The 22018-nt window shown below is 41.5% G+C and overlaps 1 protein-coding gene across 2 annotated transcripts in view; it reads left to right on the forward strand.

The window, feature by feature from the left end:
• The window catches only part of smc5 (structural maintenance of chromosomes 5), a 111591-nt gene that overhangs the window by 41598 nt on the left and 47975 nt on the right, over positions 1-22018 (forward strand). For both annotated transcript variants that reach the window (XM_068030585.1, XM_068030586.1), the window contains exons 5-10: positions 11303-11437; positions 11536-11676; positions 12799-12960; positions 15802-15873; positions 18130-18385; positions 18944-19098. In XM_068030585.1, coding sequence (XP_067886686.1) covers positions 11303-11437; positions 11536-11676; positions 12799-12960; positions 15802-15873; positions 18130-18385; positions 18944-19098 — 921 coding nt within the window. The remainder of the gene's footprint in view (positions 1-11302; positions 11438-11535; positions 11677-12798; positions 12961-15801; positions 15874-18129; positions 18386-18943; positions 19099-22018) is intronic.

Genomic DNA, 22018 nt, shown 5'->3' on the forward strand with positions numbered 1-22018 from the left:
ATAGTCAGAAACTTTTTCCCAGGGTGGAAGAGTCAGTTACTAGGGGACATAGGTTTAAGGTGCGAGGGGCAAAGTTTAGAGGGGATGTGCGAGGCAAGTTTTTTACACAGAGAGTGGTGAGTGCCTGGAACTTGCTGCCAGGGGAGGAGGTGGTGGAAGCAGATACGATAGCAACGTTTAAGAGACATCTTGACAAATATGTGAATAGGAAGGAAATAGAGGGATATGGGCCCCGGAAGTGCAGAAGGTGTTGGTTTAGGCAGGCATCGAGATCGGCGCAGGCTTGGCGGGCCGAATGGCCTGTTCCTGTGCTGTACTGTTCTTTGTTCTTTGTGTCATGCACATACATTCTGCACATCAGACCTTATGATGTTGAGTTTGAGGTGTGCCTGGCTGTGTGCAGGTGTTGTGCGACGTTCTAGTTTGTGACGGTGTACCAGATTGTGGCTGTTGATTTTTCTTTCTTGATTTTATTTGGTACATTGAGTGCTTTAAAAATGTATTTTGGTGGCGAGGTGGGCAATGTTGGGATGCCCAAACAAGCCAGCACTGAAAGTTGAAAAGGGTGGGGCATACAGTTGTAGAAGTTTGTAGTGGTAGGATAAGATTAAACCACGGAAGGATTTGTAAACAATGATGAGGATTTTAAATACAGTGAATTATACAACAATTGCAGTTGACAAGACATGAATGAACACAATTCCCAAGGCTGTACATTTCCAATGACCACCTTCATGATCTGTGTTCCACAAGCTGGTTGAAAGACAAAGTAAAGAGTAGGGGTAAAGGGTAGCTATTCAGAGTGGCAGAAGGTAGGAAGTGGGGTCCCACAAGGATCAATGCTGAGACTGCTGGTGTACACAATTTATATTAACTGTTTCATCAAAAACACAATTTCTAATTTTGTGAATGCACCAAATTTCAGGGTTGTGGGGAATATAGTTAATACTGAGGACTGCAACAAAATATAAGAAGATATTGATGAACATTCAGAATGGGGATATAATTGACATCTGAGTTTCAACAGGGGTAAGCATGAGGTACTACATAGAAACATAGAAAATAGTAGCAGGAGTAGGCCATTCGGCCCTTCGCTCCTGCTCCACCATTCATTATGAATGATCATGGCTGATCATCCAACTCAGTAACCTGTTCCCGCTTTCTCCCCATACCCTTTGATCCCTTTAGACCCAAGAGCTATATCTAACTCCTCCTTGAAAACATACAATGTTTTGACCTCAACTGCTTTTTGTGGTAGCGAATTCCACAGGCTCACCACTCTCTAGGTGAAGAAATTTCTCCTCATCTCAGTCCTGAAAGGTTTACCTCGTATGCTGAGACTATGACCCCTGGTTCTGGACTCCCCCACCATCGGGAGCATCCTTCCTGCAGCTACCCTGTCAAGTCCTGTTAGAATTTTACAGGTTTCTATGAGATCCCCCCTCACTCTTCTGAACTCCAACGAATATAATCCTAACTGACTCAATTTCTCCTCATACATCAGTCCCGCCATCCCAAGAATCAGTCTGGTAAACCTTGGCTGCACACCCTCTCTGCATCCTCCTCACAACTCACCCTCCCACCCAGCTTTGTATCATCTGCAAATTTGGAGATATTACATTTAGTTCCCTCATCTAAATCATTAATGTATATTGTGAATAGCTGGGGTCCTAGCACCGATCCCTGCGGTACCCCACTAGTCACTTCCTGCCATTCGGAAAAAGACCCATTTATCCCTCCTCTTTGTTTCCTGTCTGCCAATCAATTTTCTATCCATCGCAATCCACTACCCCCCAATCCCATGCACTTTAATTTTACAGGCTAATCTCTTATGTGGGCCTTCAGCCTTCTGAAAGTCCAAATAAACCACATCCACAGGCTCCCCCTCATCAACTCTACTAGTTACATCCTCGAAGAATTCTAGCAGATTTGTCAAGCTTGATTTCCTTTTCGTAAATCCATGCTGACTCTGCCCGATTCTACCACTGTTCTCTAAGTGCTCTGCTATAAAATCTTTGATAATGGACTCTAGAATTTTGCCCACTACCGACGTCCGGCTGACTGGTCTATAATTCCCTGCTTTCTCTCTACCTCCCTTTTTAAATAGTGGGGTTACATTAGCTACCCTCCAATCTGTAGGCACTGTTCCAGAGTCTATAGAATCTTGGAAGATGACCACCAATGCATCCACTATTTCTAGGGCCACTTCCTTAAGTACTCTGGGATGCATACCTTCAATCCCATCAATTTCCCCAACACCGTTTCTCTACTAATACTGAATTCCTTCACTTCCTCTCTCTCACTAAGCCCTATGTTCCCCAACATTTCTGGTATGATATTTGTGTCCTCCTTTGTGAAGACAGAACCAAAGTATGTATTTAGTTGGTCAGCCATTTCTTTTTTCCCCCTAATAAATCCCCCTGTTTCTGACTGTAAGGGGCCTACATTTGTCTTCACCAATCTGTTTCTCTTCACATACCTATAGAAAATTTTACAGCCAGTTTTCATGTTCCCCGCAAGCTTACCCTCGTACTCTATTTTCCCCTTCTTAATCAGTCCCTTGGTCCTGCTTTGCTGAATTCTAAACTGCTCTCAGTCCTCAGGTCTGTTGTTTTTTTCTGGCAGATTTATATGCCTCTTCCTTGGATCTAATGCTATATCTAGTTTCCCTTGTAAGTCATGGTTTGGCTACCTTCTCTGTTACTTTTGCGCCAGACAGGGATAAACAATTGTTGCAGTTCATCCATGCACTCTATAAATGTTTGCCATTGCCTATCCACCGTCATCCCTATAAGTAACGTTTCCCAATCCATCATAGCCAATTCGGGCCTCGTAGTTTCCTTTACTAAGATTCAGGACCCTAGTCTCAGAATCAACTACGTCACTCTCCAACTTGATGAAGAATTCTATCATATTATGGTCACTCATCCCCAAGGGGTCTCGCACCACTAGATTGTCAATTATTCCTCTCTCATTACACAATACCCAGTCTAGGATGGCCTGTTCTCTAGTTGGTTCATCAACGTATTGGTTCAGAAAACCATCCCTTATACATTCCAAGAATTCCTCCTCTACGGTATTGTGACTAATTTGTTTTGTCCAATCCATGTGCAAATTAAAGTCACCCATAATTACAGATGTTCCTTTATCACATGCATCTCTAATTTCCTGTTTAATGCCATTCCCAACATCACCACTACAGTTTGGTGGTCTATATACAACCCCCATTAACATTTTTTGCCCCTTAGTGTTTCTCAGCTCTACCCATAGATTCCACATCGTCAGAGCTAATATCTTTCCTCACTATTGCGTTAATTTCCTCTTTAACCAGCAATGCAACTCCACCACCTTTTGCTTTTTGTCTGTCCTTCCTAAATACTGAATGCCCCTAGATATTCATTTCCCATCCCTAGTTACCTTGCAGCCATGTCTCTGTAATCCCGACTATATCGTACACGTTTACATCTATTTGCGCGATTAATTCATCCACTTCATTGCGAATGCTCCGCGCGTTAAGGCACAAAGCCTTAAGGCTTGTCTTTTTAACATTACTTGTCCCCTTCCCACTATTTTTCACTGTGGCCCTGTTTGATTCTGGCCCTTGATTTCTCTGCCTATCACTTTTCTTATTCCCCTTACTGTCTTTTGTTCTTGTCTTTGATCCCCCCCTCCTCTGACTCCTTACAATGGTTCCCATTCCCCTGCAATTTTAGTTTATACCCTCCCCATCCACTCTAGCAAATACTCCCCCTAGGACATCAGTCCCAGTCCTGCCCAGGTGTAACCTGTCTAGTTTGTACTGGTCCCACCTCCCCCAGAACCAATCCCAATCCCAATCCCAATGTCCCAGGAATCTAAAACCCTGCCCCTCACACCATCTCTTCAGCCACGTATTCAACCGATACATCCTGCTATTTCTACTCTGACTAGCACATGGCACTGGTAGTAATCCTGAGATCACTACCTTTGAGGTCCTGCTTTTCAACTTGCTTCCTAGCTCCCTATATTCTGCTTTTAGGACCTAATCCTTTTTTTTTCACCTATGTCGTTTGTACCAATGTTTACCACGACCACTGGCTGTTCACCCTGCCCCTTCAGAATGTCCTGTAACCGCTCTGAGACATCCTTGACCCTAGCACCAGGGAGGCAATGTACCATCCTGGAGTCTCTTTTGCAGCCACAGAAACGCCTATCTATTCCTCTTACAATTGAATCCCCTATAACTATTGCATTCACACACTTTTTACTACTCCCCTGTGCAGCAGAGCCAACCGTGGTGCAACGAATTGGGCTGATGCTGCTTTCTCCTGAGAGGCCATACTCCCCAACAGTATCCAAAGCAGTATATCTGTTTTGCAGGGGAATAGCCACAGGAGATTCCTGAACTGCCTGCCTAGTTCTCCTGCTCTGCCTGGTGGTCACCCATTCCGTTCCTGCCTGTGGAGTCTGAGCCTGCAGTTTGACCACCTCTCTATACGTGCTATTCACGATATTCTCCGCCTCATGGATGCTCCACAGTGTCCCCAGCTGCTGCTCCAGCTCCGAAACCTGGGCTATCAGGAGCTGCAGCTGGAGACACTTCCTGCACATATCCCGGTCCCGGGCACTGGAAATGTCCCCGTCTTCCGACATGGAGCGCGAGGAGCACGCCACGGCTTTGAGCTCTCCTGCCATGACTTAACACTTTAAATTAAACCTTTTGGAAGATCTTAATATCAAATAATATCAATTACTCTAGGGCCCTTCTTCACTGGTCCGCTAAAAAAACACTACTTACTATATATGAAAAAAAACTGTAAACCTTTCTTACCTTAGATACTTACCCAGCTATTTAGAGCTATTCCCTAACAGCAGTGACTCACCAACCAATCACCTTCCAGCTTTCCTGTGACGTCACTGTTGGCTTTTTTTTTTCTCTTCTTTTTTCAAAACTCTGGCGTGCTGGAAGAGGTCAGACTGCTCTCTGCTCCTGAAGGTAAGTGAAGGCCTTGGGCCTCGCGCTGGATTTATCTGCTCCCGGTTCTCTGTGTTTCCACACAGGTCCTGTAAGAAAAATAAGGAGATCACATGTTACTTGGATATTGGTGTAGCAAAGATAAGAGATCAGGGAGTACAAATATGTAACTCACTAAAATTAACAACACCAGTTAATAAGGCCCTAAAAAGGTCAAACTAAGAACGAGGGTTTATTTCTAGAGAGAGAGAATTGAAAAGTAGAGAAGTTAGGTGTTGCGACCGAGACAGGAGGAGTGGACTGTTTTTCTAGTTCCACTTCTCCACAGGTCACAACATATATGTAAATTTTTTCCCAGTTACCAATACGGTCAATCTATTTTTATCCCAGAATAAGATACACCAACCAGGTTTCTTTAATAAAGAAAAAAACTATCAGTTTATTATAAAACAAGACATAACCAGTAATGAAGCAAAGTATTAACACACAGTTTGAAATATGAATGTTCCCTTTTACTTTAGCCCCACACACACACACACACAGGTTAACTGAAAAAAATAGAAATTTTCTGTTTAGAGCTCTATTACAAAAAAAAACAAAAAAGAAATACTTTGGCCAAATACTTGCTAATTCTTGAAGAAAAAAAGATATGGATAGATGTCAGATGCCCTTTGTTTTGGTTTGGCGGCCCAAATACACGTAGATGGCTGTTTCTGGGATCTTCCTGGAACAGTTCTTGTCTGGCGACATTGACCATCTGTTTGACAGGCCTTTCAGGAGAAATGCGGCAACAGTTTCAGTCTGTTTCTTATACTTGCTTCTTAGGGCTTCTTAAAAAGATGGAAAACTTGGCAGGCTTTTTTTAAAGAAATGGAGCAAGCTGAGTTGAGGCTTGCTCCCTTTGCAAGTTTTCTCCAACTGTCTTTTTAACACTCCGCACCCCCAACTCACTGTCCAAAGCGAAACCAAAAACAATGTCACAAGAGTCAAGCCTCCTGACCCCTATAAATCTTGACCTGTCACATCTTTGTAAACATCTTTCCCCAAGTCCAAAAAACCCTGCTGGGTAATTATCTGAAGGTAAGTGCCTTGTTTTTAGCACTCCTTGATTCTTCCAGTGGTGATTTGTTTTCAAACCAAGTCCCGAAGACCTTCCAATGACCTCTTTTTAAAACAATACACAACATCCAGCATCTATGGAATCCTTTTCAGTTTTGAAACCCAAGTCTTCAAAAGGATTTAACAAAAAAAGGACGCACTCGTAACACCTCACTCCCTTGAAGGAATGGAATGCCATTTTACTACATTTCATTACAAAGTGTGGGGAAAAAAAAGAAAATAAAAAGTTTAAAACACATTTTCACACCCATAATCATTCACTCTGTACCTGTAATTAATACAATTCTGCTTTGTGCCGTACTTGCAGTCAGATAATCAAAGCAAAGTTAGATTCTGGATAAAGCATCTGCAATTACATTATGTTTGCCCGCAATGTGGATAATCTTTGTGATAAGGTTGCAATAGTAAACTCATCTAAATAGGCTAGCATTCTGGTTATATACCTGTCTCTCTCTAGTTGTGGCAGACATAGACTTCAAAACGCTTAAGAGCCAATAATAATCCTATGGGTTTTTTTTTCCACTGTTGAATATCTTTTGGCGTCAATTTAGCTTTTTGGAAAAGTATCCCCTTTCTATACCTGATTCATCGTCTTGTAACAGGACTTCAGCGACCCACAGTTCACTGGAATCAATTGCTACCTTGAAGGGCTTAGTGAAATTTGCAATAGTCAAATTGGTTCATTAATCAAAATGGCTTTCAGCGTCTCAAAAGATGCTTGGCACTCCCTTGATCACACTACCTTGGTTTTCTTTTTTTGTAGCAAAGCTGTCAGTGGAGCAGCTATAGTACTGAAATTTGGTACAAACTTTCAGTAGAAACCACACATCCCCAAAAACCTGGTGATTTCTCCCTTAGTCTTAGAGGTAGGGGACTCCACCAATGCTTGTACTTTTTGCTGCTCTTGGCACCACTTGTCCTTGCCCGACTATATGCCCAAGGCGGGTTGCTCTCGCTTTTGCAATTCATTTTTGGCAAGGTTTATCATTAAATCAGCCAATTGTAATTTCCTAAACAGAGCTTCTAGTTGTTCCAAGTGGTCCTTCCAAGTGTCACTATATACCAGCACATCATCAAGGTAAACCAGACAGTCAGGGACACTGGCTACTACTTGGTTCATTTGTCTCTGAAAAGTGGCTGGGGCACTTTTTCAGCCCAAATGGCATCACTCGGCATTGGAAAAAACCTTCTGGTGTGACAAAAGCCGATATTTCTTCAGCGTGGGGTGGTAAAGGAACCTGCCAGTATTCCTTTAACAAATCTATTTTTGTAAGAAAAGTGGCACTGCCAACTCTGTCAATACAGTCTTCCCAGCGATGTATTGGGTAGGAGTCTGCCTTTGTTCCTGCACGAACCTTTTTGTAGTCCATGCAGAATCTAGTTGAACCGTCAGGTTTAGGCACTAATACTTCTGGGGAACTCCAGCGGTTTTGACTGGGTTCAGTTAGGTGGTTTTCCAGCATGCATTGGATTTCTGCTTTTACTGGGCCTATTTTTCTGTATTTAAGTGATAAGGATGCTGTTTTATAGGAGCCGATTGTCATACATCCACATCATGTGTGGCTAAGGTTGTGCATCCTGGTTTGTCCCTACAGACTCTTTTAAATGCTGTGAGTAGCTTTGTTAGGTCTTCTCATTATTCTGCATCTAAGTATGAAAGCGTAATGTCCGATCTCCCTAACCATTCCATATTAGCTAACCGGATAGTAGGAGGTTCAATTTGACAATTGTCTAGGACTCCTTCTGTGTCATCCTCACTATCCCTTTCATCCTTCACTGTCCCTATTACCTGACATACCTGTGCATGCTTTTCCTCCCAGCAATGATATTGTTTCAATATATTGATGCGACATAGCCGATTCTTTTTCTGGCATTCTGGGGTGTCAATCAAATAATTTACTTTACCAATTCTCTTGACCACTTTATATGGACCATTGAACCGAGCTTTTAATGGCTCACCCTATAAAGGCAGTAATACTAACACCTCATCCCCTGGTTGAAATGTTCGGGTCTTGGCATGCTTGTCTGCCCATTTCGTCATGGTTGTTTGGGAAGGTTTTAGGTGTTCCTGAGCCGTTCCTGGAACACACGGATACATAATCTAGCACAAAAGATTCGTCCCACTGTTCTAAAAACTTTTCTTTTGATTAGTTTTAGAGGACCTCATTTCTCATGTCCATAAACTAATTCAAAAGGACTAAAACCGGTAGGTTCATTAGGTGAATCACTTGTGGCAAACAAAAGAAATTCTAGCCTTTTATCCCAATCATGGGGGTATTCATGACAGTATGCCCTGATCATCATTATGAGGTTAACCTTGGTTATGTTTCTCAAATCACTCAAGGATGCAGCATCTGATAAATACATTCTGGTAGAGTAAATGTTAATCTACTGCACAAGAAACCTTTTCTTCTTTTCAATTATTATTACCCCACTTACAATTGAACGTCGTCGGCGTTGGATTATCCCGCAAAGAGCCCCCAATTATATGTTATGACTGAGGTGGGATGAGTGCACTGTTTTTCTAGTTCCACCTCTCCACAGGTCGCAACATATATTTAAATATTTTCCCAGTTACCAATGTGGTCAATCATAGCATAGATGCTATCTTTATCCAGAATATAATACACCAACCAGGTTTCTTTAATAAACAACAAAATTATTAGTTTATTATAAAACAAGACATAACCAGTAATGAAGCAAAGCATGAACACACAGATTGATATATGAAAGTTCCCTTTTACCTTAGCCCCTCACACACACACACACAGGTTAACTGAAAAAATATAAATTTTCTGTTTAGAGCTCTATTACAAAAAAAAATACTTTGGCCAAATACTTGCTAATTCTTGAAGAAACAAGAGAAGATGTGGAAAGATGTGAGATGTCCTTTGTTTTGGTTTGGCATCCCAAAAACACGCAGATGGCTGTCTTTGAGATCTTTGTTGAACAGTTCTTGTCTGGCGACGTTGAAGATCGGTTTGGCAGGCCTTTCAGGAGAAATGAAGCAACAATTTCAGTCTGTTTCTTATACTTGCTTCTTGAAAAGATTGAAAAGTTGGCAGGCTTTTTTAAGGTTGGAACAAGCTAAATTGGGGTTTGCTCCCTTGGCAAATTTTCTCCAACTGTCTTTTTTAACACTGCACACTGTCCAAAGCAAAACCAAAAACAATGTCACAAGAGTCAAGCCTCCTGACCCATATGCATCTTGACCCTATCACTTCTTTGTAAACATCTTTCCCTAAGTCAAAAAACCCTGCTGGGTAATTATCTGAAGACAGGTGCCTTCCAGTAAGGGATTGTTTTTAAGCACTCCTTGATTCTTCCAGTAATTGTTTGTTTTCAAGCCAAGTCCCAAAGACCTTCCAATGACCTCTTTTTAAAAACAAAACACAACTTCCAGCATCTGTGAAATCCTTTTCAGTTGAAAAACCCAAGTCCTCAAAAAAAAATTTAAGAAAAGAATGGAAGCACTCGTAACATATGCTAAACTTGTATTGAGCCTTGATTAAGCCGCACTTGGAGCACCCTGTACAGTTCTCATTATATTATATTATGTTGAGACGCTGGAGAGGGTGCAAAAAGGATCAATAGGCTGGGAAAAGAGAAGGCTGAGGGGTGACCTAATAGAGGTCTTTAAAATTATGAAAGGTTTTGATCACAAAAGGAAATAAGAAATAGGAGCCTGCTTCGCCATTCAGTATGATCATGGCTGATCTTCGGCTTCAACTCCATTTTACTGCCCACTTGCCATATCCCTTGATTCCCTGAGAGACCAAAAATCTGTCTATCCCAGCCTTAAATATAATCAATGATGGAGCATCCACAATCCACTGGGGTAGAGAATTCCAAAGATTCACAACCCTTTTGAGTGAAGTAATTTTTTCTCATCTCAGTTCAAAATGATGGACCCCTTATCCTGAGACTGTCAAGTAGACAGAGAGAGTGTTTCGACTTGTGGGGAAGAGCAAAACTGGAGGCTGTCAATATAAGATATTTGCAAGGAAATGCACACCTCTCACCTGTTATTGCAACTCATCAGTGGCAAGGCCTTCAGCTGCCTTAGAACTATTGTTTGGAGGTCCTTCTCTAAACCTGTTTGCTTTGCTACTTCTCTACACCTCAAAGTTGCTTCAAAATGTATCTCTTCAGGAGTGCATTCAGTCAAAATCCTTGCCATTGTTTAAATTTCTCCTTGTTTCTACTAATTTTTCCATTTAGCATTCCCCCACCCCTCTTTTATATGAAGCTTTTGGGGGCAGTTAGTAAAAAAAAAAAAAAATCAGGTTGTGGAATCAATCTTTAATGACACTGCAGTGATTGTTCTGGGATCTGATTGATTGAAAGGGCATTGGTGTTTGATTCTGCAATTTGATTGAGAGAAAAAGATTATAATGCTGTATTCATGTATGTGCAAGATTTTTGATAATAAAGGTAATGTGTATGGTAGAGAAATACTTCATATTATGAATGTCTTACCATGGAATAATTTTATTTTCTAGCTGCTCATCAACACCACCATCCCACTACATTGTCAACTAATTTTTCACTCTTGAGACTCTTGAATTGAATATAAATTCAAGAAGGAAAAGAATTTGGGCACTCAAAGCTAGAGGGTGTAATCAAGGTTATGCTGATAGGGTGAGATGACAAGGGGTGGAAGGAGGCTTGTGGGGCATAAACATGGGAATGGACCAGATGGGCGAATGGCCTGTTACAGTGCTGTCAATTATGTTTTGAGGAGCAGGACTAGGGAACACCACAAATTGCAGAACAGAAGGGTAGGGAGCAAATGTTAAAAGAGCCATTCGGAATTTGGGGAGGAGGAAGGAACGCAATGCTTTATTGTATTCCTATGTTGTTTGCGAAACCTTGCACTTCATCTAAGAAAATTGTTAAGGTGTTTCACTACTGCTTTGGACCCCTTGCTTGAAAAAAAGGATTACATCTGCTGTGAATTCTTTGGAAGCTCATGGAAGAATCTCTAGACATCACTTTTCAACAGACAAAAGCTGTTCACGTTGCTCAGAATGCTGCAAAACTAGTAATAAATGTGCTTTCCTTTTTGGTGTTCCTACCTTTACAGAAATGTTTTTGACAGCTCTGGAGCGAGCAGAGTACCTTTGTTTAAAATTGCTGTATTGAGCAGTTCAGTCCTGTAACTATCAAAATTACTTTTTTGGGGGCGCCCAGTTTACCATTTGTTATGATTCATGTTTAATTCTACAGGAGAAAGTTGGAGAGTTTGCAAAAATGTCAAAAATTGAGTTACTGGAAGCAACTGAAAAATCTGTTGGCCCACCAGAAATGTACAAATTTCACAGCGATTTAAAGAATTACCGCGAAAAGGAGAAAGAACTTGAGGTATGGAAGGATATATCAGCATTGTTTGTATATAAATTGTTTGTCACTTTGGCCACTTTCTGGTAGCATCAAGAAAGATTTGTTTAATGCATTTGTAGAATATGTGTAAAGAAAAAGCGGCTGCCTTGGAGAAAATGAAGCAAAGAAATGAGCGCAATGAGCAAGATGTACAGCGATATTATGAACGACAGCGACATTTGGATAAAATAAAGATGCTGGAAAGAAAGAGGCCCTGGGTGGTAAGTTATGACATTGTAATGACGCGAGAAAGCATTTTACTTCAGTGATACGGAACTGATCAGAAATCTGGTTCATAAAACAATGTTGAAGCTATTGGTTTTTAATGAATGTAAACTCCTCATGAATATGATGGCAATGGCCGTTTTCCTACCCGTCAAACCAGTTTTGAGCTCCAGTTCACAAATGTTTTAGGCTGACGATGTGGAATAAGTTAATCTCTTGGACTCGTTTAATCACCTACATGAATTGGAGAGGCAATTCCCAAATTCCTGCCCCTCTCCTCTTTTCTCCTCCCCCACTCCTCAAATTAGCCTGGGTTTTTAATCTTTTCTTTTGCCTCACATGGTTTTTGGGTGGGCTGGGGAGTCTCTATATTGCGATACCCAAGGTATCTCACTTGTGTGGAACAGGCTGGATGGACCAAATAATCTTTTCTATCCGTCATTGTACGTAAGTTGTTTATCAGCTTGGGTATGCATGGAAGTAGGGCAATACGTTGTTCACCAAATCTGTGGGGAGAGATTTTGAAACCACCTGCCTGTCGGATTCAAGGCATTTGAATGTACTGACCTGTTTCCGCTGTCGTCAGTTTGCTGGTGTACTCAGAATAGCCATCTGAGCAGCTGCCTGAAGCAAATGCATGGCTAATTTAGGTATTTAATTTGGGCTTCTGTGATATCAATAGGCCCCCAATTCCTTTTTAGGACTCAGCTAGGGCTGAACACACACTGTGCACATTCCACCCAGTATGAGCTGCCGGTTCAGCTGAGGAGGAACCAAAGGCAAGTACTCATTTATTTTTAATGGGGCCAAGAGGACCAGCATAGGACCAGGCTACACAGAAATAACCTGAGGTGCTACTTGAAGTTACAATGATGGGTGCTCTGGGCGAAGAGCTAACAATGTGTTACAGAAGGAGGGAATGATCACTTCAAAATGATAATGGTGCGGATTCTTTCAATACCACAGTTTGCAAGGATTCACCCAAAAAAAATGAACTAAACTATATTGATTGTAGATAATCTAGCACTGTTTGTTGCTATTTTGAAACCTTTTTAAAAAAAAACAGTTATAGTTATTTGCTTTAGTAAACGTCTGATTGTTGCCCTTTTTTTTTTAAGGAATACGAGGTTGCTCGACAGGAGCACGAGGATGTGAAACATTTCCGTGACCAACTAAAACAAGAACTGAAAGCACTCAAAGAAGCCCAGGCTCCCATGACCAGAAAAATTCAAGCTGTTGAAAGGCAATGTAGGGAGCAAGAGGCAAAAATAAAAGATAAGGTTAGAAGCTTGGTTGGTGCTAGAAAGAATTTCTAATTTTTATCAAAGCAGCTCTATATATCACATTTCATAAACTTTAGATACTGGTATAACTTGAAGTGCTTCATGTATCTGAACTTAAAGTGAACTTTGAAAGGTATCATTTAGCTCACTTAATTATAGAGAAACAGCAGCATTTGTTAAACTGTTATGCTATGAATCTGTTGAGAAACTTATGTTTCACATGGATGATGGTTGTTTGGCTCATCTGAGATCATCCACCCAGGAAAACCCAACAGTTTCCCCTATCGTGGCTTCCAAAAGTTCAGTAAATGATGAGTTATAGACATAATGGGATGAATGACCTCCTTCGGTGCTCCATCATTTATCATTCCAGGGTTTTGCCTTCACTTCTGTACCTGGAAGTCCGTTCAAGTGGCTATCACTCTTAAATCCTAAATTTGCCTTTTACTACTTGTTTAGCCCTTTTTACTTCCCAGTTTTCTCTTTCTCCTTTCCCAAAAGTGCTGATGCCTTGTTCGTGTATGATGCCTCATTGAAGTTGCCATACTCTGTGTGAGCCTAAACTGAGAGGGTTGCTTGAGATCAGTAAACTCAGTAGAGTTTGGGAATCAAATCTGAGATCATCTTCGCTTATAGTGCTCAGCTGTTCACTAGATATTGTTGGAGAGCAGGAACTCCCTTTTCGATTACATACCTGTAGTGATGCCTTAAATTAATTTACCTAGCCGTTTTGTATATTACAGTTTAAATGGTCTGACATTGAGTTCCTATGTTATAGATACCTGCACTGAAAGCCCCTTAATTGCCCAGATTAATGAGCTGATGCCATTATTATATTTAATTCCTACTGTTTTTTTTATTACTATGAAATGTCATGCAGACCCCCGCCTGCCAGGAATGAGGCATATTAATTTTGAAATATGCACATTGATTTTTAAACTGTTGCTGGAGTGACGAAATGACTTGTTTGAAGATCACCAGACACTGGGCTGAAAGGATATTTGCATACGAAGAGACGCTGCTTGTGGAGACAAAGGACTATTCCCTGCTCCAATTAACCCAAATGGATTTTAATCATCAGACATTGAAGGTGCAAGGAAGTGCAATTCAGGGCCTGCTGAGATGATGCAATCCACAAAGCCAGGACTGGTTAAACCAGGTGGTCACATGACTAACTGGCTGGTCCAGTTATTTGAACCAGCTACAGGACAGTTTGAATTGAGAAGTTTTGTGCGCAGCTGAAGCTGGAACAAGGAAGCAGCTTGCTCTGTCTCGCTTTCTCCCAAGCCACCAGACCCACGGAAGACACGTAAACCTCGAGAGAAAAGACTCTTGCATCGGAACAAGTTGAAGTGTGAACTGGGCCCCAACGAATTGCAAGACTTGCCGGCAACCAAAGCCTCCACATTGATCTTAAAGGACTGTAACTACCAGATATTGCCTCAAACTTTTCCCCTTTATTCCTTCTACTTTTTCTGTCTCTATCTGCGTGTGTGTTTATCATGTATGCATGCAAGCATGGTCACGTCGCATATTCATAGTCGTTACCCAGATTAGAGTTTAAGATTAATAAACTTCTACCTTTCTTATTTAAATCTAAGTAAACCTGTCTGATTTCTTTGCCTTACAATTGGAGCAGTGAACAAGGATTCACTGAGGGGGAGCTAAAAACAAAGTGTTTCTAAAATTAAACCCTGTTATGGTTAAACCAGGCAAAGGCTGAGAGGGAACCCTAGACCCCTTCTCACCTGGTCATAACAGAAGTCACCCATTGCAAGAAAAAGCTGTAGATCTTACTCGTTTTATTTTTATTATAAAAATTGAGGTTAGAGTAACATTTGTGTTTAAATCCGTGAAATGAGTTTGAGATCGAAGCTGACAAATTTGTGCAATCAGAAATGAAGAATTAGAATTTAGAGTTGTACAACACGACTCTGCACTCACTTTCTTGAAGTTTTAAACATGTAGGAGATGTGTGTTGCTTCATGTGTAATTGAGTCTTTTAAGAAGGAAGTAAAAGAGCACGAAGTGAGAATATGGAATTTGCTACCACTTGGTGTAATTGAGGCAAGTAGCATAAATGCATTTAAGGGAGAGCTAAATAAACAAATGAGGGAGAAAAGAATAAGATATGCTGTTCGGATTAAATGAAATACAGTGGGAGATGGCTCATGTGGAGCTTAAACACCTGGCATAGACCAGTTGGACTGGGTCTGTAACCAGAGAAGTCAGATAAAAGGTGATTTGCCAAAGAACCAGATGTGATATGAGGAACCTTTTTTTTATATATAATGAGTTGGTGTGCTGTGGCATGCAGTGCTTGAAAGGTGTGGTGGAAGCAAATTCAATAATAAACAAAAGAGCATTAGATAAATACTTGTTGGGGGGGGGGGTGAAATTACATGACTTTGGGGAAAGAACAGGGGAGTAGGATTAATTGGATAGCTGTACCAAAGGGCGAATTGGCCTCTTGTGCTGTATGATTCCATGAATGGCCTGTTTCTATGCTGCAAATTCTACATAATGGTCTCGGAGTAAGCTTGGATTGACATTTTGTGTTTCTATGCTTTTGATGAGGTTTCTTGCTTGAGCAAAGATAGTGTTTTCTGGGGAGGATTTTTTAAAATTACATGGGAAAGGGAAGCTGGTGGAGCTAAATCTTGGAATGAATGCCCTGTGATGCAGGAATGAAGCCCTTAATAGACTTCATCTAGCCAACAATATCCACTGTGATGTCCATCTATTCTAATTTGATTAAAATATCTACAGTGCTTAAACTGAGAGTTTTTATGTGTAAACATAGCTCAATAAAATGATTTCAGTTATCTGTTTTTGTAGGGGTCAGAAATTAAGAAAATCTCTCAAGAGTGCAAACAAAAGCAAGATTATTTGGAACGGAAGGACAAAGAGGTTGGTACAGCTTTACCTATGAACATTTTTGAGTTCTTTGTGCTCTTCAATTTGAGAATTGGTATTACGGGGAAATGAGAACGTCTTTTCATTGGAAACTTATTGTCAGTATTAAGCACTTTAAGACCAGCTATCACATAATGAGGTACGGTGAAATGGTCTTTTCCGACCTGTGTTGTAATCACAATTTGAGAAGAATGACTTGTATGCAGAAATTTAGTATTACAACTTCCAACATCAATCATCTTCATGGCATTTCTGAAAATTGTAATTATCTAATAAATTATGTGCAGTGCAGCCTCACCAGAATTATATTGGAGCTAAAAGATAGGCTCCATAAACTAGGCTTGTATCTCTCAATTACAGAAGGTTAAGGAGTGATCTAACTGAGGTGTTTAAGATGGTTAAAGATTTTGTCAGAGTAGTTAAATTATTTCATCTGGTCTTCGTGGGGTGTTCAGAACAAGGAGGCATAAACCTTAAAATTAGAGCTCGGCCTTTTGTGGGTCATGTCAAGAAGCACTTCTTCACTCAAAGGGTAGTGCAAGTCTGGAACTCTCTTCTGCTCCAATTGGTTACCCTCAGTCAGAGTGGCAGTAGAATTGTAAGAATTGGCTTCACCACCACTGGATTAAATAGGGAAGATCAGCCAGAAATCCTCACTCCTGATCACTATTCAGCAGCACTTGCTAGTAGTCATTTTGTGCAGACATTTATTTGACACTTTTTTTTATTATTCGTTCATGGGATGTGGGCATCGCTGGCTAGGACAGGCATTTATTGCCCATCCCTAATTGCCCTTGAGAATTACAAGAACATGTCAGGAAGGCATAAACAGGTTAGCAGAATGGGTAGGAAAGATGCAGTTTAATGTGGATGAGTGAGGTCATACATTTTAAGAGAAAAAAAACAAGTATTCACAATACAAAGACACTGGAAGATGTGAATGAGCAGAGACCTTTTTCCCTGAAAGAGAGTTCAGGTAGATGTAGCCATAAAAAAAATTCAATAGCATTTTGGAGTTTTTAAATGGGGGCACAGAGTACAAGATCAAAGAGACAATGATGAATTTACAACAACAGCATTGGCTGGGCCACAGTCAGAATACTTTGTGTAGTTATGGGAGTCTCATTAAAGAACGGACAATGAAGTCGTAGAGAGTGTGTAGCATAGATTCGCCAGGTTGATGCCAGGGTGGGAAACCATAGTTATAAAGATTTGAGATGGTGGTATTCTATTGGAGCAACAAAGGCTTAGAGGAAGTCTAAATAGTTTTTTAATGACATTTTTTGATAAATCCAATACACTTGAGTTGAATTTTATAAGTCCCCTGATGTTGGGGTGGGGGGGGTGGCGCGAATATCCTTCCGGGAGAGACCCGCCATGGGTCTCAACACCAGGTAGGCCCCGCCCCCTCCTGGCAGCCTCGGCGCCACATGGCGACGGAGACTTTATTTCAATATGTTAATTAGATTAAAATCAATGACGAATGACTCACCTTGTAGCAACGGCCGTCCCTTGACGATATTCCGGCCGGTTGTTGGAGGTCCTCTGATCCGAAGCGAAACACTGGTGGGGAGGTGGGGGGAGGTGTGTGAAATTTTCAGGTCGGTGGAAAGGAAGCACGGCAGAAACTATTATGATTGCCTGAGGAGATGGTGGGTAGGGGTTGAAGGGCAACGATAATAAAGTTTGGGGGTGAAAGGTCGGGACTGGCAAAAAAGTTTTTTCAGGTGGGGAGAGGGAAATAAATATCTTGTTTGGTCATGGGGGGGTGGAAGAGGGGCTTCGATCTTTCATTGACTCTTTCAATTTAATTTGGACGCGCAGTACTCTTTCAAAAAAAATTTAAATTACCTTGCCGAGCTAGAAGCCCTTTAAAAATGGTGCCTGCGCAGTGGCACCGGACGCTGTCGTCGGGGACGAAGCGCCCACCCCCACTACGTCATCGGGGTGGGCAGTCCGCCCCCTCCATGTTAATGAGCCACTGCGCACTTTTTGAAGCTTCCCGGCAGTGAGCTAATAAAATTCAGCCCAAGGAAGCACTTTGCATTTGCTTAACAATGGAATAAGATATTTGCTCCTTGAAGCTGACTTGAAAGTAGTAATGCAGTGCAGTTGCACATAATTTTTTTATGTTACTACAAATATTGTAATATTGATTTGAAGCAGTTTTCAAGTTGGAGAGGATCTAATTCAATTCTTTAATTTGGCTAGTATTTCGATTTAATTGAATAAAGGTTTTTTTCCTTCAAGGTTGAAGAAGTTCAGCAGCGTTTAAGAATGAAAAACGATGAGGAAATTGACCGGCAGAAAAGAATAAGCAACACAAAAAAAATGATAGAAGATTTGCAAAATGAACTGAACACGACCAGGAATTACGATCACGTGCAACCAGAAATAGACCAAATCAGTAGTGCCCTCCGGAAAGTGCAACAGGATAAGGGAGTTGTTGACGGTGATAAAATAGAACTACGAAGACAGAAGGAAAATCTGGAGAAAGAGAAGAAGAGTGAGTCCATTCTAGAAAGATTGCAAATTTCTGTGGTTAAAGATGTAGGGGCGGGGAATTGGGTAAGCCCCAGGTATGGAAAATATCGAAATCTGACCAGCCTGGATCAAACGATTGAATTGGCATCGCCATCCCTGTCTTCTGTCACTAGAGCAGGCTTTCAGATTGCAGCAAAAGTTGTCGAAAGAACCATAAAGACTGCAGGTTTGTCTAATAACTGGCCAGAATTTAGTTTGAGGTCAAAGGGGGCATGTATGTTCTACAGAACAAAATAGGTCAAATGGGTCCCTTATCTGCACTTGTCAGGACAAAAAAAAACAGGTGACAACATTTAAATTACAGGGTGAATTTTTATGATGAAAAGATGATGCATTGCAATATTCAATATAGAAACCTTTATGTTAATAGCTAATGGGCTAAGTATTTTTGTAGTGGTTCTTAAATTAATCCCTGCCAATAGATATTTGCATAAATGTTGGTTTACTCAGCCTATGGTATCATGTAGCAGCTATCGATGCTCAGTTACCCATTGAATAATTTACAACTATTTGATCACAGAGGTTATGGCTAATATCAAGAGGCTTGAAGACATGATGCACATTAAAGAAACAAATCTTCGAAATAGGTTCAAAGATACGTACAATGCTGTCTTGTGGCTGAGACAGAACAGGAATAGATTCCGTGGGCACATCTATGAGCCAATTATGCTTGAGGTAAGGTTCCCTTTTTTAAATATCTACCAGTGAATCGCCGGTGGCATTGTTCACAGTTAGTCAGAGAAGTGGTATGTGCTTTAGTTGTGTTTGTATTCCTGTTTTTATTTTTGTACTGTTGTTCAGAGTGTCCATTGACACACTGAGCCAGCCAGAGGGTTGTACTGTCAGCCAATGATGTAGAAGTAGTAAAACATTCCAAGGTGCTTCACAGGAACCTGTCCAGCAGAATTTGAAATCGAGCTACATAAGGAGGAATTATGGCAAATGACCAATAGCTTGTTCAAAGAGGTAGATTTTAAGTCTTAAAGTAGGGGAGAGAGGTGAGAGGCTTAGTGAGGGAATTCAGGAGCTTAAGGCCCAGATAGCTTAAGGCATGGCTGCCAGTGGTGGAGCAGTTAAAATTGGGGATGCTAGAGAGTCCAGAATTGGAGGAGTGCACATATTTCGGGAAGGTTGTAGGGCTGGAAGAAATTACAGATAGGTAGGATTTAGGGTGCGGTGAGACTATGGGATTTGAAAATTAGGATACAAATTGAGATAAAAATAAGAAACGCTGGAAATACTCAGCAGGTCTGGCAGCATCTATGGAGAGAGAAGCAGAGTTAACGTTTCAGGTCAGTGACCTTTCATCAGAACTGAATTTCTTAAGAAGGGTCACTGACTTGAAACGTTTCTCTCTCCACAGATGCTGCCAGACCTGCTGAGTATTTCCAGCATTTCTTGTTTTTATTTCAGATTTTCAGCATCCGCAGTATTTTGCTTTTATAAAAATTGAAATCTTCTTTTACTAGGACCAATGTAGGCCAGCAAAGACAGGCGAGGGGTGAACGTGACTTGGTGCGAGTTAGGACATGGGCAGCAGAGTTTTGGATGATCTCCAGTTTACAGAGGGTCGAAATTGGAAGGCCAGTGTTGGAATAGTCAAGTGCAGAGGTAATAAAGGCATGATGAAGGTTTCAGGAGCAGGAGATCAGAGGCAGGGGCGGAGTCTGGTGATGTTTGAGGTGGAAATATGTGCTCTTGGTGATGGTGAATATGTTGTTGGGATCTCGTCTCTGGATCCAGTATGATACCAAGGTGGCGAACAGTCTGGTTTCAGCATCAGACAGTTGCCAAGGAGAGGGATGGAGCCAGTGGCGAGGGAAAAGAGTTTGTGGTGAGGACTGTAGACAGTGGCTTTGGTCTTCTCACTATTTAGTTGGAGGAAATTTCTGCCCATCCTTGACTGGATGTGGAACCAGCAGTCTACTAATTTAGCAACAGTGGAGAGATGTGGCAAGGAATAGCTGGGTGTTATCATCGTACATGTGGAAACGGGCACTGTTTTCAGACGATGTCGCTGAGGTGCAGCATGTAGATCAGAAATAGGTGGGGTCCAAAGATCGCTCCTTGGGGGACAACAGAGGCATCGGAGCGGGACAAAAAGCCATTGCATGTGATTCTCTAACTATGTTGGTAAAGGAATGGAACCAGATGAATGCAGACCCATCCAGCTGGAGAACGGTGGAGAGGTGTTGGAGGACGATGGTGTGTGGTCAACCATGTCAAAGGCTGCAATCAGATTGAGAAGGACAAGAAGGAATAGTTTACCTTTGTCACAGTCACATAGGATGACATTTGTGACTTTGATGTATACAGTGATGGGTGGAAGCCTGATTGGAGGTGGGAGTCCAAAACTAGGAGTCGTAAATATGAAATGGTAACCAATAAATCCAGTGGGGAATTCAGGAGAACCATCTTTATGCAGATAATGGTTAGAATATGTAATTTCTATGTCTCTATGTAATATCATGTTTCCCAATAGAACCGCATACACCTCTTAAATTTGTCTGCGCATACAACAACAACTTATATTTATATAGCAGCTTTAACATAACAAAACACCCCAAGGCGCTTCGCAGGAGCATTGTCTATTATGTCAGATGACCAAAGGCTTGGTCATAAGAACATAAGAAATAGGAGGAGTAGGTCATTCGGCCCCTCAAGCCTGCCCCGCCATTCAATGAGATCATGGCTGATCTGCCCCAGACCTCAGCTCCTCTTTCGTGCCAGCTCCTCATAGCCCTCAACACCCCGATATTGCAAAAATCTGTCTACCTCCTCTTTAAATAATTTCAGTGATCTAGCCTCCACAACTCTGTGGGGTGGAGAATTCCAGACATTCACTACCCTCAGAGAAGAAATTCCTTCGCATCTCAGTTTTAAATGAGTGTCCCCTTGTTCTGTAACTATGTCCCCTAGTTCGAGATACCCCAACTAGTGGAAACATCTTCTCAACATCTACCCTGTCAAACCCCCTCAGAATCTTGTACGTTTCAATAAGATCACCTCATTCTTTTAAACTCTAATGAATAAATGGTCAAAGAGTTTTAAGCAGTGTCTTAAAGGAGGAAAGCAAGGTAGAGAAGTGGAGAGGTGTAGGGAGGGACTTCAAGAGCTGAGAGCCGAGCCAGCTGAAGGCAAGGCCACCAGTGGTGGAGCAGTTAAAATCAGGGATGCTTAGGAGGTCAGAATTAGATGAGCACAAATATCTGAGGGTTGTAGGGCGGGAGGAGATTTGAGATAGGGAGGAGCCAGGACCTCGAGGGATTTGAAGATAAGGATGAGAATTTTAAAATTGAGGTGCTGCTTAACTGGGAACCAGTGTAGGTTAGCGCGTACAGGGATGATGGGTGAATGGGATTTAGAGTCATAGAGTTATACAGCATAGAAGCATGCCTTTTGGCTCTTCGTGTCCGTGCCGGCCATCAAGCCCCTTTCTATTCTAATCCCATTTTCCAGCACTTGGCCTGTTGCCTTGTGTGCTATGGTGTTTCAAGTGCTCATCTAAATACTTCTTAAATGTGGTGAGGGTTCCTGTCTCTACTACCCCTTCAGGCAGTGTGTTCCAGATTCCAACCACCAACCAATGACTGTT

Source organism: Heterodontus francisci, chromosome 4 (assembly GCF_036365525.1).
Source record: "Heterodontus francisci isolate sHetFra1 chromosome 4, sHetFra1.hap1, whole genome shotgun sequence".
In the NCBI taxonomy this organism is placed as follows: Eukaryota; Metazoa; Chordata; class Chondrichthyes; order Heterodontiformes; family Heterodontidae; genus Heterodontus; species Heterodontus francisci.